At 28.1% G+C, this 16147-nt stretch overlaps 1 protein-coding gene across 4 annotated transcripts in view; it reads right to left on the reverse strand.

The window, feature by feature from the left end:
• The window catches only part of LOC119605186 (DNA mismatch repair protein Msh3-like), an 80602-nt gene extending 70601 nt beyond the window's left edge, over positions 1 to 10001 (reverse strand). Inside the window, exons 1-3 of one of the 4 annotated variants that reach the window (XR_005231566.1) lie at positions 8967 to 10001; positions 8778 to 8908; positions 8230 to 8689 (exon numbers count right to left, since the gene is read on the reverse strand). Coding sequence is in view for 3 of the 4 variants with exons in the window: in XM_037958142.1 (XP_037814070.1) it covers positions 8829 to 8893; positions 8967 to 9783 (882 nt within the window). In the remaining variant the exon portion in view is untranslated. Of the gene's footprint in view, positions 1 to 8229; positions 8690 to 8777; positions 8909 to 8966 lie in introns of those variants that run through there. The other 3 variants (XM_037958142.1, XM_037958144.1, XM_037958143.1) reach the window with 3 other exon arrangements.
• Between the last annotated feature and the right edge of the window lie 6146 nt (positions 10002 to 16147).

The following is a 16147-nucleotide window of genomic DNA, read 5'->3' on the forward strand; positions in this document are numbered from 1 at the left end:
CAAAAATCAAGCAATGAAGTGCAGTCATGGGCAACAGAAAAGTGAGTAGGTTTGGAATTATGATATATAGAGAGGTTACATCGCAGACATAGTGAACGTAATAGGTAGGCTTTAGAAATATCAAAGAGATTGCAATTAAAATCACCCACTATGATGATATTCGAATATTTCGAAAATAATTCATAATGAGAATTCTCAAATTCATTGATATCGCCATGGGGCAGATAAATAACTCCAAATAAAGTTTTTACACCACTAAAACTTAGCTCAATAAATATTGATTCACAACCATGTAAAGAAATTTTCCAAACAACTTTGTATTTCAATCCGTTTGATATGTAAATACACACACCGCCACCCCTATTAAGCAGTCTATCATTTCTAACTAATTTATATCCAGATATGCGGACAGCAGCATCAGAAATATCTGGTTTCAGCCAGGTTTCAGAAATGCCAAACAAATTAAATTTACCTCTTATAATGTTAGATAATTCATCGAACTTTGTTGCATTATGTGATGGACAAATGCTTTGACAATTCATGTGAGCGATTTTAAGTTGGTCAGGAAATGTACTTATCTTATTATCCAAATATGAACCACTGCTAACAACGGGATCTAAATTACTGTTATTAAAAGACATCAAAAATTGTAAACCTAGCTGGGAACCAAAAGGAGCGAATTGACTGAGAATAATACATTATTAAAAAGGAATATAATATTAAACAATATAATTTGAAATGAAAAATAATCATAAACATTAGATAAGGTAACATAAATAATTCAATAGAAATACTCAGCTATCAAAAGCATATATATATATTTATATATAATATTTATATATTATTATATTTATTATTTATATTATTATTATATTATATTATTATATTTATATATTATTATAATACCTTGAGGATATAACGAAATATTTAAAAATTATTCATTTATTTTAGGAAGTTTCAATTAGAAATGCATTTCTGAAACAATATATAGGATTTCTTCATCGATCTTTTATGTTTAAGTTGAGTTTATAAGCAATTTATTGGTTGTATGGCACCTGACAGCAAATTCGAGGGTTTTTTACCAATAAGTATCGAAAATTCCTGACAAATCATAATGTGGAATAGAGTTAAAACGATAGGTTCTATTATATAAAAACTAAAAATATTTTTCATTTGATTTCATTTTTTAGAAGTTATTAAGCCTATTTAATAAAAAAGGATGAAAAAAAAAATATATTGATATGTATTTATTCCCCATGTTATGTTTTCTATGACATTTTGATTTTTCAAGAATTTCATAATATTTATATTTATAAGACTTTTTCGTATTAAATTTAACTTAATTTAGCACATTTTAAACTTTTATTCAAAATACCTTTATATTTAAATAAAGTCATTTTTATTCGTTCTAAAGTGTTTGAATTGTTAAGTAGTGTAAAATTGGTCAAAATTTGCTCTGAATATCGGTTAGCTTTTGATATCTATTAATTTAAGATATTCACCAATTTGTTTTTATACCCTCCACCACCATCAGTGGTGAAATATTCATTATTATCCGGTACAGTTTGGTATTGAAAATGAGCAAAATCGGTTCACATCGGGAAAAGTTATGAATCAAAATTTAAAACTCCGAAAAAATAAGCATTTTTTACAAATTCTGATGTAATTTTTTGGAAAACTATGCAAGATAATTTCATGAAAATCATCGTTTCTACACAAGATCATTCGTTTTATACATAAGATCTTGATTCCTGCGGAAAATTGCTAGAATCGGTCCATAATTTCATATACCTCCCATACAAAAGTACATATTCCCGGAAAATGAGTTTTTTGTTAATAACTTCCGTCAGAATGTTGATATCTTCACAAAATATCACAAATTAAAATCTTATGTCAATATAATTCATTGAGAGAAAAATTTTCTGGATATTTCGGTTTTCCACAAACCAGTTTTAAGACATTGAGTTATCCAGTTTTTGAGTCCCGGTTAACATGTTTAAAAAAAAAAATTATTTTTAGTACAAAATTTTATGTTCCTTTTGGATTTTTTATTATGTTTCGTATTTCTAAAAAATTTTGATAGAAAATATTAAACATTGTTAAATAAAAGTTTGGAAATGTTAAGAATATATTATGTATATAAAATGGAGATTTAGAATTTCAGACAATCAGGAAATTAGCAAACAGTAGTCCATTTATACCTCTTATGACTACTTCAATATATCTAACGGATAATAACATCTTCAGATCTGTATAAGTTTGTTTTTTATGATATATTAATGTACATATCTATACTAAAAAGTGCAAACATCTTATTAAGTAATTCATAAAAGGGGCTTTTTTTAATCACTGGATTTATTTTCTTTCAAGAAAAATTCTATCTTTGGAGGCTGAAATTTAGTTTTGGTCATCATTATCTGAATATACACTGTATATATTGACCTTATAAGGTCAAAGAAAAATTAATTTTAGTGCAAAAATGGCTAAATAAACTAAAATAAATTTAATAGAAATAAATTTGTTTTATTTTGCTATTCACCAATAGATGGCAAATATTTTTTAACATGTATAAAAATAGTAAAATAAACAAAATTTCTGTAACTTAAATAGTGTACTTCATGATATTTCAGTGCAAATACCAATTTTTTCAACAAATTGTTGCAAATTTTATGGAAAATTTATAATTTTGATATTAAATTTTGAAATAACTCAATCTGTTGGCCGCTGCTGACGTTACGATACTACATTTGTTTAGCCTTAATTAATTTGCCTTATCCACCTGGCGTACAGTGCAAGAACTAAAATTTGGATTTAATAAATTCAATTGTTTAAAAAATGCAGCTAATATTTCGCAAAATGACTTTTTTCAACTAAATATTAGTATATTTTGAAGATTTCCAAACATTTCGGTTAACCGGTTTAACCTGTTTTTTTTATACTCGGTTAACCAACAAATCTGAATTCTAAAAATTGTCAATTTTCGGTTAACCTAAGAACCGGTTTTTCCAAAAGTCGGTCTTTTATAAACACTAAATTCTACCTTATAGTTTGGCGGAAAATAGATTCTATACTGCAAAAATTTGTTTTTCTATTTTATTTCTGCTAGCACTGTAGATGCATTTAATTTAAATCTTTTTAAAAACAATTGAATTTTTAATTACAAGATTTTGAAAAACATCTGGAATTGTGCAGTTTCGTTATCAACAAATGATTATTTTCTGGAAAATATATACCTTTTTATTTAAGAACGTATAAAGATAAGTTAAACAAATTATGCTAATACAGGCTTACCTCCATGTTCAATCGAATGCAGAAGTTAGCAGAAGGTGTACTTTGTACAGTAAAATTACACAGTGAGAAAAAATAAACAAAAATTAAAATACTTGGGAAGTGATACTGTTTTCCTGAAGGTGGATCCCATTAAGGATTATGTTACTTTTTTAAACTTGGTTAGTTATTTCTGTACACACATACACCTCTAAATATTTCTGGAACTGGTTGAGTTTGTTTTTCTTTGGCAAACTTTAAATCTTATAACTTTAAATTAAAAATGGAATTGAAAGAATTTAAGTTCTGGCTTTGTATTTTATATTGTAGTATAACAAAAATTTTGAACAATTTTGTATTAAGAAAAATACCACTAACGTCGTCAATTGCTAACGGATTTTTAAAAACAAAGTTGCATTGTACTCATGAATAAACGTGGATTTATAATCAGTTAATAAATAAAAAGGTACGAAAAACCGGTTTGTCATCCGTAACTCAAGATTTTGGAGGTGTTTGGCAAATTTCTATTTCTAAAACTATGGATTATATTAAGTATAGAAATTTATTGCACTTTTACAAGTTATGTAAACTGCGTGCTCCGGAATATTTGGTTAGTTTGTTTGAGTTTTGCAAATCTAATAGAAATAGACAGTTGAAAATACCAAAGTTGACTTCAATATTAGAGCGATCATTTTGTGTTAGAGTGGCACGTGTATACAATAAATTATCGAAAACTTTGAGAAATTTTGATGTTTCTGTTGAAACTTATAAGAAAAGGCTTTTTCGTGAAATTTCTGAAAACAGTTTATCCTTGTAGGTTTGAGTAGAACTGTGGAATGTTCTTATAGAAACGCTGATTTTGGGTATATATATGTTTTCTACACAAGGTAATTTTATTGTGTCAATATGGTGTAGTTAGCTGTTGTTTATATTGGATTTGGGAGATTTGCTGACTGTATATTGTGGAATTTGTCATTTATATTGACTTGTTTAATTGTATCAATTTCTGTATTTATGTAATTCTGTAAATAAAAACTTTGGGGATTTTATGGCATATATTGGGATATGTGCTTTAATTCTATGTGTAATTGAGTTTCCTGTAACTCTATTGAATTGTTTTTTTTTTTTTTTTTGCTTCTTTATAGCGTATTCTTGGGTAATGTGGAGGTATGGTTGTAAAGTTTTGGATTTTCTTGTCTTTGTGTTGGGGAAACATTTCATTCTTGTTTGTGCTGCTTTTTTAAGGTGTAGTTAATTTTTTATGCTTTTTGTTTTTTCTATGACTTTGGAAGCCGGGTTTGTTGTGTGGGATTTTGCTAGGGCATTTAAGTTTTTCTTCGCTTAATTTTGTTTTATTCAGGTGACTGAGATTCTATTTTGCTACATTAAGAATTAATTTTTTTTTTGGTTTTGTTCTTATATTTACATACTGGTTTTTGTAATGAATTAACTGACAATGATCTGGCAGTATCATTAATTTGTAATTTTTAGGAGGCTTTTTGTTACTGTTAAATAATGGTTGATAATCATTTTTTAAGTGGAGGGTTGCTGTATAATAGGTATATTTTTTAACAATTGTAAAGTTGATGTCTTTTGACTGGATTTTTTGAGAATTGTTTACTGTGAGTGGGTAGTAGTCTTGTAATACTATAACTTATATATGCATTTTGTATTCTTCTGATAAATGAGCTGGAGTTTGTTTATAATTGAAATTAGAGATTGTATTCTGTTGTATATTTTCATTATTGAAATATTGTATGTTTTATTGATATTAACATGCATTTTCCCTTTGTTGGTTATTACCTTTTTGATATTAGTATCACTTGACTGAGTTGTGGTGTTATTATTGCATTTCATGGTACTTTGGTAATGTTGAGGAATTAACTATGTTGATTTGCTTTTGCAGTTGGAAATTCGTTGATGCTATAATTCCGTTTTTGGTGGGTTGGAATGTTTAGATTGGTCTTGGAATTGTGTTGTCATTCATATTGTTATTGCTATTCTAGAGTAATTGTCTTTGTGATTATCCAATATAATGAATTACTGATATTGTCATAATTGTGTTTATGGTTTGTTTTATGTGGTTATTGATATTTGTATTGAAATTTTAATGGATTTGGCTGAATGCATTATATTCAATCGTCATTTACTTGTTATTTCATATGTGGGTGCATCATTGAATATCTGTTGACTGATAAAAATTTGCTGGGTATATGTAAATGAGGTATCATTAGTGTTTTACTTGTAATTGCTTGGATGAGGATTATTTGTGTTGGATTAATACTTTGAACATTGTTGGTGTTGTCTGCTTAATTGTTTTTTTTTTTTTTTTTATTCAAGATAATTTTTAATATCTTATTGTTATATTATTAGAAGTTGGAAGTTTGTATTTTCTTTTACTTTCTTTAACCGATTATCTTATTTAACATGCAGGGTTTCTTAAATTGGTATTTTTCTTGTAGTTCATTGTGTCCTTTATGTGAGACCTTTTTTTTGATAAGATTTTGATTTATGTTGTATTAGTCCCTCATATTACTCACTAATTACTGTTATTTGTTTCTTTTTAAGGTATGTTATAATGCAAGTATTTTAGACTGTTGCTGTGGTTTTATTGGTTGCCTATTTATTGTTGTTGGTTCATATCATTTTAATTGCAATTAATATGCATAGGTTTTTTATCTAGTATTGAATGATTTATGATATGAATTTTTTGAGATTGTTTGCCAATTTTGGGAAATTTCTGTTAGCTTTGAAATGGGGAATGTTGTGTGGTTTAAGGATGTTGTGATTGCTCAGTCAAAATTGCTGATTTGGATGAATTTACTTTGTGACTGTTTTGGTGGAAGATGATTTGTGACTGTTATTGTGTGCATAGAGTTTTGTGTTTGTGAGGGTTTTTTCTTTTTTTATTAATTCTTCTTTTTTTTTTAATTCTTCATTTACATAACCGAGCCCTTAGGGCCTTATATAGCTAATTAAAGCTACTAGCTTTATAAAAACTACAAAACAGCAAAAAATATATATATATATAAATATAAACATTTGCAAATTTTAAATGGTACAATTAAATTAGAAAAAAAATATTCAATGAGATCTATAAATGTTTAAGTAAGATCAAAAATAAGTAAGTAACATATAAATACATACATATGTACACAAAAATGAATGCTGGCATACATGTATTCAGGTCCAAAAAATTAAAAGCTTGAAATACAGTTTAAATAAATTATATGTAAAAAAAAATGTTTACTCTTATAGAATTGTCTTTTCATTTTGTTCTTTTAAAGTTAGTCTTGAAATTTTTATTATGTAATTGACTGGTAATTTTGGTATTTAAATTCTTTTACATGAGTTGATATTTTTTGGGATGGTTTAAAACTTTCTTCCAATTGTCTTATATTTCTTCAGAAATGTTCAACTGATAGGTGTTTTATAGCTTCATGTTTCTGTCTGATTTGTATTACCTATGTCCTTTACAGTCTGGAGTGTTATTTGCCATATAGTAGCTGTATGACATATTGATTGGTTCTGTGAGTTCATTTTTGGGATTGTTTATGACTTCTATATATTCTTTTCTTTATTTTAACCTGTTTTGTTTCTTTGAATTACATTTGATTGATTGCAAATTATGTAGGAATTTATTTATAATCAATGCGGTACAATTTAATTGTCCTATCGTTATTTTATATAGTATATTATCTTTTTAAATAATTTAGTTGTAATTTTATTTTTATATAATTATGTATTTTGTGTTGGAAGAATTATTGTAAAGTAGAAATTTGTAACCGCTTATGGCCTATAGGCTAGGTTATTGAATATTGTTAAATAAACAAATTTCAAAAACATATCCTTGTTCTTCTCGGATCCACCTTTCAGAAAAATAGTATTACTTCCCAAGTATTTATTTTTGTCGCATAGTGTTATCAACCTTAACTTCAGTTGTTGACTCAATTTATACCTCTTATGACTACTTCAATATATCTAACGAATCAATAATATCTTCAGATCTGTATAAGTTTGTTTTCTTATGATATATAAATGTACTAAAAAGTACAAACATCTTATTAAGTATTAATAATAATAATATTTCGTAAAATGACTTTTTTATACTCGGTTAACCGACAAATCGGTTTTCTAGAAATTTTAAATTTTCGGTTATAAACACTAAATTCTACCTAATAGTTTGGTGGCTTTTATATTACTACCCAGCAAAAAAATTTGAAGTTGTTAAAGAAGAAGGGATATTTTCATGATTTATTTTGTACGTATTCTATTTAATGCGTTTTAAATACATGCCTAAATTCTAATAAATTTGTCATCAGTGAAGGCATGAAAAATGCACCCAAATTCACTCATGTAACTCCACTATAGGAATTGTAATATTTTACTATAATTTGGTATTCTCTTAGGAGATTTAACGAAAACGTGCATTTCATACAATAAATATTAAAAATTACATTAATTTTTTTATTAGATTTTTGTTTTTGTAGGTACCTACCTACCTAGTAATATTAAGTCCATTTTAACATTAATAAGAGAAGGAAAAAACCAAGACCGTTTAACGGATTTTAAAACACAATGGGTATTTTTCCTCTGCATGAATTTAAATCCAATAAAAATCAGTTAGTTATGTTTTATCTTATTTTATTTTTATCAATATCACACAAAAAAATTATTTAAATATTGATAATTAAATCGAAATACCATTATTAATGCATTTTTAAATAAATATAGTGCACCAATGAAAATTCGCTTGAGAATCATCAAATATTCATTGGTTATAAGAACTCATTTAAATGGCGAACTATTTTTCCAAATACGAACACATGCATGCCAATGACACGCTAATGTTAAAATCATGCATGTTTCCCCTAAATATGAACCAGTTCATTATCAGTTCAACCCATGCATTTACTACTTTTTTTGCTGGGTATACCCAGCAAAAAAATTTTGCAGTAGTGCAAAGTGAATGCAATTTTCATGACTTCTTTAATAACAGTGCTAATACAACTCATTCTAAATGCCTTCCAAAATTCAACCTATTCCGCAGTTAAAAAAATTCTTTGAAACTTCAAAAATTAATTCAGATTGTTATTTTAATCAAATGAAATTCATGTGTTGTTAGAAATATTTTTGATTATTAATATTATTTTATATATTTTCCCTAATTTATTATAATATTTTCCTTAAAAATATATGAAATGTCCTCCAAAAATACATACAAAACAAATAGCTTGAATTAATGAAACATCGTTTTCGAATCATTGGAATTGCATTGGTTCGATTATTCGAAATTCTCGCATAAACACATGATCTCCAATAACACGCTATTGTTAAAATCATTCATGTTTCACCTAAATCGAACCACTTCGTCATCACTTGCACCTCTGATTGAACAACATCTTTGTCATGTAACTTTTTGCTGGGTATGAATAAATAAAATAAATAAAAAAAAAATAGATTCTCCACTTAAAAAATTTCTTGTTTGCCGGCACTGTACATGTACATACCTATTTAATTCAAATCTTTTAAAAACAATTGAATTTTTAATTACAAGATTTTTAAATAGAATTTTTGAAAAAAATCTGGAAATTTCGCAGTTTTGTTATCAACAAATTATTATTTTCTGGAAAATATATACCTTTTTATTTAAGAAGTTATAAGTATAAATTAAACAAACTATGCTAATACAGGCTTACCTCCAAGTTCATCAAATGCCACGTTAGCAGAAGGTGTACTTTGTACAGTAGAATTATCAAACTTAACTTCAGTTGTTGATTCAGGAACTGGAGCTTTCTTTTGTTTAATTGTCGAATTAGTAGAAGTATGAGGAAGTTCGGTTATCACAGCTGGAACAGAAGGCTCCGACTGTGTAACTTGGTCAACAATAGTTGAAGATACGTCAGCGGTTTCATTCATTATTTTAACTTTTTTCGTTTTATTTGCTTTGTTAGTTTTCTCTGGTGTTTTTTGAGTGTTTTTATTAGTTTTGGATGCTGTAGTTATCTCAATTGTTTCTTCACTTGTGATTTTCTTTTGTTTTTTAGTTGTAACCATTTGCCATTCTCCTTCCTCCTCTTTACTGACAAAACTTTCTAATTGTTTCTTAATATTCGTTTGAGTTTTGGTTGTTGGAGAATTCTTGGCGCTCTTATTAACATTGTTGCTGGTAACTTGTTGCTTTTTGGTTTGAACGTTTTTTTTAGGTGACTTCTCGTTTGCAACTGGCTGTTTTTTATTTGTTTCTCCATCTGATGTCTTGGCAGGGCTTATTTTTTCCTTGCTTTTTTTATCTCTTTTGTTACTATTTAATTTTTCTTCATTTTGTTTATTTGTTGTCACTTTTTGTTTTCTTGTATTTTGTGTCTGTGGCTTTTTGAAGTCTGCTGATTTACGGACACTTAAGTTTAATAAAAACAATATCGCCACGATAACTATAACCACAGGTAAAATAATTACCAGATTAAAACCTTCATCGAGTCCATGTAGACCCAGCATATGAAGGACAGAAGACATGTTTCCTTCGAAAAAATGTGTTTAAATAACTAATGAATAAAGTACTTAATCAAAATTAAAAAATCGTTCACGGTAACAATTTGGAATTAAAAATATGTTTAAGTTATAAGTGCCTGCTGTCCATATAGACATAAAACTAGGAAACAAAATTGAAAATTTAAAGATAGTTGCCAAAAATGCCACGTTCCTAAAAAGATTCGTGTCAAAACAAGAAGAACAAGAACAAGGCGAATTCAGATAAGGTGGTGGCAGTTCGGCAACAACAAAAATTTTCAGGAAATTTTTTTTTGCATTTGGTACGCACTGATGTCAAAAATAATAACTGCGGCGAATTCATTTAATGAAAATATTTAGTCAAATTATGTAAAATTAATATTTTTGGGAAAAATAAACATAAAAATGTAAAAATTTGTGGAAAAATTATATACCAAATGAAAGAATCTTTGTTGTAAATGGAAGATTTACCCGTTGTAGTCAGCTACCGCCGGACGGGTAAATACCTCATATGGATTTTATTATAAAAAGCGTCCCGGAACAGAATTTTGTTAGTTAATCACATTATATACACAGTATATATATAAAACAATTTCTTTTTTAGATCTGAAAATTTGACCATAACGTAGAAGACAGCTGTCTCCAGTCGGGTAAATATCTCATGTGGATTCTTTATATAAAATGTTCCGGAACAGAATTTTTTTCGTTAATCGCGTTAACTACAAAGTTTATATGTAAAACATAAAAAAAATATTGTTTAATTTGTTAACATTTAATAGAAAAAAACATTATTGTTATATTAAGTTTGTAAATGCGTACCAATTATTCATTATTTATATACGAAAAATATTTACAAAATGCTTGGAATTTTAAGATTTTTTACATATATTATTCAAAATATTAACGAAGTTTTTCTCTGTTTTAATGGAAATTTTTAAATATAAAAATGTAAACAATAACAAACTCTGACATTAGTGCGTACTAGTCAAGTGAAGAAAAAAATAATCAGCTGAATGAATAACACCACCTTTTCTGAATTAGCCTCGAACAAGAACTAAAATGATATGTGATGACAGCTAGGGTTCTATAAATCGACTTTCGAATAATCGAACAATCAACTTTTTGTCGAAAAAACTCGCAAAGTCGAAGTCGACTATTTTGTTCCAAATAAGTCGATAACTCGACTATCGTCTGTGAAAAAAGTCGACTTTGTAAATAAAAGTCGAAAAGTCGAAAAAAATGAAGAAGTCGAAAAAAGTCGAATAAAGTCGGAAAAAAAATATAAAAAGTCAAAAATAGTCGAAAAAAGTGGAAAAAAGTCAAAAACTCTAAAATAGTCGGAAAAAAGCGAAAAAAGTAAAAAAATAGTCGAAAAAAGTTAAAAAAGTCGTAAATAGTCAAAAAGTCGACAAAAAACAGAAAAGTCGGAAAAAGTCGAAAAGTTGGAAAAAGTCGATTATTTATAAAATACTTAAAGTCTAAAAGTCGACTTTTAATTAAATGAAAAAAGTCGAAAAATCGACTTTTCATTAAATTTAAAAAGTCGACTTCTAACTATATCCAAAAAGTCGACTTTTCGTTTCAACTATAGTACCCTAATGACAGCGCTGTCAAATAAAAGCACTTTACCAATATTGTTAATTTAGCTATTTTCTTATCAATTCTAGCGATTTTAGAATTTATTTCACTATTGATAACAAATCTAGTGATTTCTTTTAAGAAGAAAAATTCGTTTTTGGTAAATATGTCCAACAAATAAATATTATTTCGATATAGTACACTGAGAATTCACAAATATTGCAAAATTTGACCTTTGAACTCCACAGTTTAATTGTTAAGAATGTCCGATTTCAATAAAACTTCGGATTTATATTTTGGACTATAATACTCTGGAAATAATTTATTTAAACTGTACAACAGTAAAGAATTAATACGTATTCTCTTAAATATTACAAAAAATGCGATTCTTCGAAATCCGCCAAGTTTAAATCGCAGGTGCAGCTAAACTGTAAGTATTATTGATCTAATTTTTGACCGTTTAATAGCCTTATCTATTGTCCATAAATCCCCATGAAATTTCCTAAAATTTTTTTAACTTATATTAAAGATTTGAAACGGCCGTTGAACTTTTTTGACTATAGATGAGAACAAGTTTGCGTTATCTTATAAGGACAAAAACTAATATTCGATTAATTATAGACAAATTTTAAGTAACAAAATAGATTTTATACCCTCCACCACCTTCAGTGGTGATAGAGGGTATATATAAGTTTGTCATTCCTTGTGTAACACCAAAAAATATTCGATTTAGCTGTGTCCGTCTGTCTGCCTCAAACACTCTCACGTTAAAACTAATCAAAATAAATCAGCCAAATTCACTGAAAATATTCACTATTGTCCTAAGCAGTTTGGTATTGAAAATCAGCCAATTCGGTCCACAACGTAAAAAGTTATGAGTAAAAATTTCAGACTACCTCGAAAAAGATTAAGTTTTCTTTTCTAATTCTTGAGTAGTTTTCTCAGAAACTACTAAAGATAATGGAATGAATTTTGTCACACGTTATTTTCTTTACCCAGGGATCAAAACTGTTCAAACTCAAAACAATCGATTCAAAATTTCTCATAGCCCCCATACAAAGGTACATATTCTCGGAAATAGATTTATCGTTAATAACGTCGGCAAAAATATCGGTATCAACACGAAATTTTGCTCATACGAATATAATAAGAACAGAAATCATATTATCAACATAGATCTGTATAGGTCGATTATTGGTTACAGCTCCCATATATGGTCCACTTTCAAAAAAAGATATTGAAATAATATTCAACATAAATATGTATTGTGTATACATATATTACTCTGCAAAATGTATTTTGGATCGGTCCATAATTGGGCATAGATCCCATATAAGGCCCATTTCCGATAACCACGTAAACGCACATATTTTATAACTGAATGAAGATATCGGTATAATATTAGTCATTAATGTTTAAAGTAGATATGAAACACCCTGCGAAATTTTTTCCGGATCGGTCCATAATTAGTCACAGCTCCCAAATAAGGACCACTTCCGAAAATCGCTTAAATGCAAATATCTAATTAAGAAATAAAGATATTTTAAAACAAGTAAGTTACAAAAATAAAATGTGATTTAGTTTTCATAATAAAGCATTAGGTTAAATTGTACCTTGCCTCAGATATACTTAAGCCGTTTATCGTTGAATAAAATTGAGGACATTTAAGTCAAATTTTAAAGGGGGCTATGGTCAAATGAGAGCCTATAATTATAAAATTCATGAGAGTCATCAAGGCTAGTATAGAACTTGGTTTTGCAGCTTTTTGTCGAGATACGAGTATATTAAACATTATGAACTTAAAAGCCCAATTCGTCGGGTTCAGTTGTGTGTGGGCTAGGTGAAAAATGGACCGATCTTAACCATTTTCAATAGGCTTCGTTCCTGGTATCATAGAAGGTCATGTACCAAATTTCATTGAATTATCTTCAAAATTGCCACCTATGGTTTGGTTACAAGGTTTACATGGACGGACAGACGGACGGACAGACGGACGGACATTGACAAATCGACTCAGAAAATTCTAAGCCGATTGGTATACTTTAAGGTGGGTATAGGACCAATATTATTGTGCGTTACAAACCCAATATACCCTCCTCACTAAAGTGGTGTAGGGTATAAATAGGCTATACAAATAAGTTTTTTTCGGATCGGTCCATAATTGTTCATATCTTGTATATAAGATCCACTTCAGAAAATCGCATATTTTATTGATAAATAAAGATATCGGAATAAGGATATTTTGTGTATATAAGAAATCATAAAAAAACAAGTTAGAGTGCAATATTCGGCTGAGTCGAATCTTAAATACCCTCCACCAGCTACTTTTATATTAATACTTTTCTAATTGATCAAATATACCGATATATATATATATATATATATATATATATATATATATATATATATATATATATATATATATATATATATATATATATATATATATATATATATATATATTTAATTGTATATATGTATATATACATATATATAATTAATAATTATTAATGGAGAATGAATATTGTAATTTTTTCATATTCAAGTAGTTAAAACTAATCAAAATAAATCAGCCAAATTCACTGAAAATATTCACTATTGTCCTAAGCAGTTTGGTATTGAAAATCAGCCAATTCGGTCCACAACGTAAAAAGTTATGAGTAAAAATTTCAGACTACCTCGAAAAAGATTAAGTTTTCTTTTCTAATTCTTGAGTAGTTTTCTCAGAAACTACTAAAGATAATGGAATGAATTTTGTCACACGTTATTTTCTTTACCCAGGGATCAAAACTGTTCAAACTCAAAACAATCGATTCAAAATTTCTCATAGCCCCCATACAAAGGTACATATTCTCGGAAATAGATTTATCGTTAATAACGTCGGCAAAAATATCGGTATCAACACGAAATTTTGCTCATACGAATATAATAAGAACAGAAATCATATTATCAACATAGATCTGTATAGGTCGATTATTGGTTACAGCTCCCATATATGGTCCACTTTCAAAAAAAGATATTGAAATAATATTCAACATAAATATGTATTGTGTATACATATATTACTCTGCAAAATGTATTTTGGATCGGTCCATAATTGGGCATAGATCCCATATAAGGCCCATTTCCGATAACCACGTAAACGCACATATTTTATAACTGAATGAAGATATCGGTATAATATTAGTCATTAATGTTTAAAGTAGATATGAAACACCCTGCGAAATTTTTTCCGGATCGGTCCATAATTAGTCACAGCTCCCAAATAAGGACCACTTCCGAAAATCGCTTAAATGCAAATATCTAATTAAGAAATAAAGATATTTTAAAACAAGTAAGTTACAAAAATAAAATGTGATTTAGTTTTCATAATAGAGCATTAGGTTAAATTGTACCTTGCCTCAGATATACTTAAGCCGTTTATCGTTGAATAAAATTGAGGACATTTAAGTCAAATTTTAAAGGGGGCTATGGTCAAATGAGAGCCTATAATTATAAAATTCATGAGAGTCATCAAGGCTAGTATAGAACTTGGTTTTGCAGCTTTTTGTCGAGATACGAGTATATTAAACATTATGAACTTAAAAGCCCAATTCGTCGGGTTCAGTTGTGTGTGGGCTAGGTGAAAAATGGACCGATCTTAACCATTTTCAATAGGCTTCGTTCCTGGTATCATAGAAGGTCATGTACCAAATTTCATTGAATTATCTTCAAAATTGCCACCTATGGTTTGGTTACAAGGTTTACATGGACGGACAGACGGACGGACATTGACAAATCGACTCAGAAAATTCTAAGCCGATTGGTATACTTTAAGGTGGGTATAGGACCAATATTATTGTGCGTTACAAACCCAATATACCCTCCTCACTAAAGTGGTGTAGGGTATAAATAGGCTATACAAATAAGTTTTTTTCGGATCGGTCCATAATTGTTCATATCTTGTATATAAGATCCACTTCAGAAAATCGCATATTTTATTGATAAATAAAGATATCGGAATAAGGATATTTTGTGTATATAAGAAATCATAAAAAAACAAGTTAGAGTGCAATATTCGGCTGAGTCGAATCTTAAATACCCTCCACCAGCTACTTTTATATTAATACTTTTCTAATTGATCAAATATACCGATATATATATATATATATATATATATATATATATATATATATATATATATATATATATATATATATATATATATATATATATATATATATATATATATATATATATATCGGTATATTTGATCAATTATATATGTATATATACATATATATAATTAATAATTATTAATGGAGAATGAATATGTTAATTTTTTCATATTCAAGTAGTTTTTTGTTTAATATATCTCCAAAATTAACGGTATATTTTTTTCATTTTGTAAAGTCTTGTAGACTTTTGTTTTTGACATTTGTACATATGTATACATATTTATTGGGGCCGTAACTTTTTTTGGTGCTTTTAATATAACGCGCACAAATTGTGTGGATGTTTGAAATGTAACTTTTTATACCCACCATCAAAAAAGATGTAGGGTATATTGATTTTGTCTTTCCGTTTGTAACACATCGAAATATTGGTCATAGACCCACAAAAGTATATATATTCTGGGTCCTCATTAAATTCTAAGACGATCTAGCCTTGCCTGTCCGTCTGTCTGTTGAAAGCACGATAGAGTCCGAATAGACAGAGCTAGAGGGTTGAAATTTCACATAAATATTTCTTATAGGTAAGGTTTGTTTGGTATTGAGAATGGGCAATATCGGTTCACGTTTTCGGATAGCCC

The sequence above is a fragment of the Lucilia sericata genome, unplaced genomic scaffold (genome assembly GCF_015586225.1).
Source record: "Lucilia sericata isolate MDLA Ls3-8-SP2 unplaced genomic scaffold, ASM1558622v1 Contig000462F_arrow, whole genome shotgun sequence".
Classification (NCBI taxonomy): Eukaryota; Metazoa; Arthropoda; class Insecta; order Diptera; family Calliphoridae; genus Lucilia; species Lucilia sericata.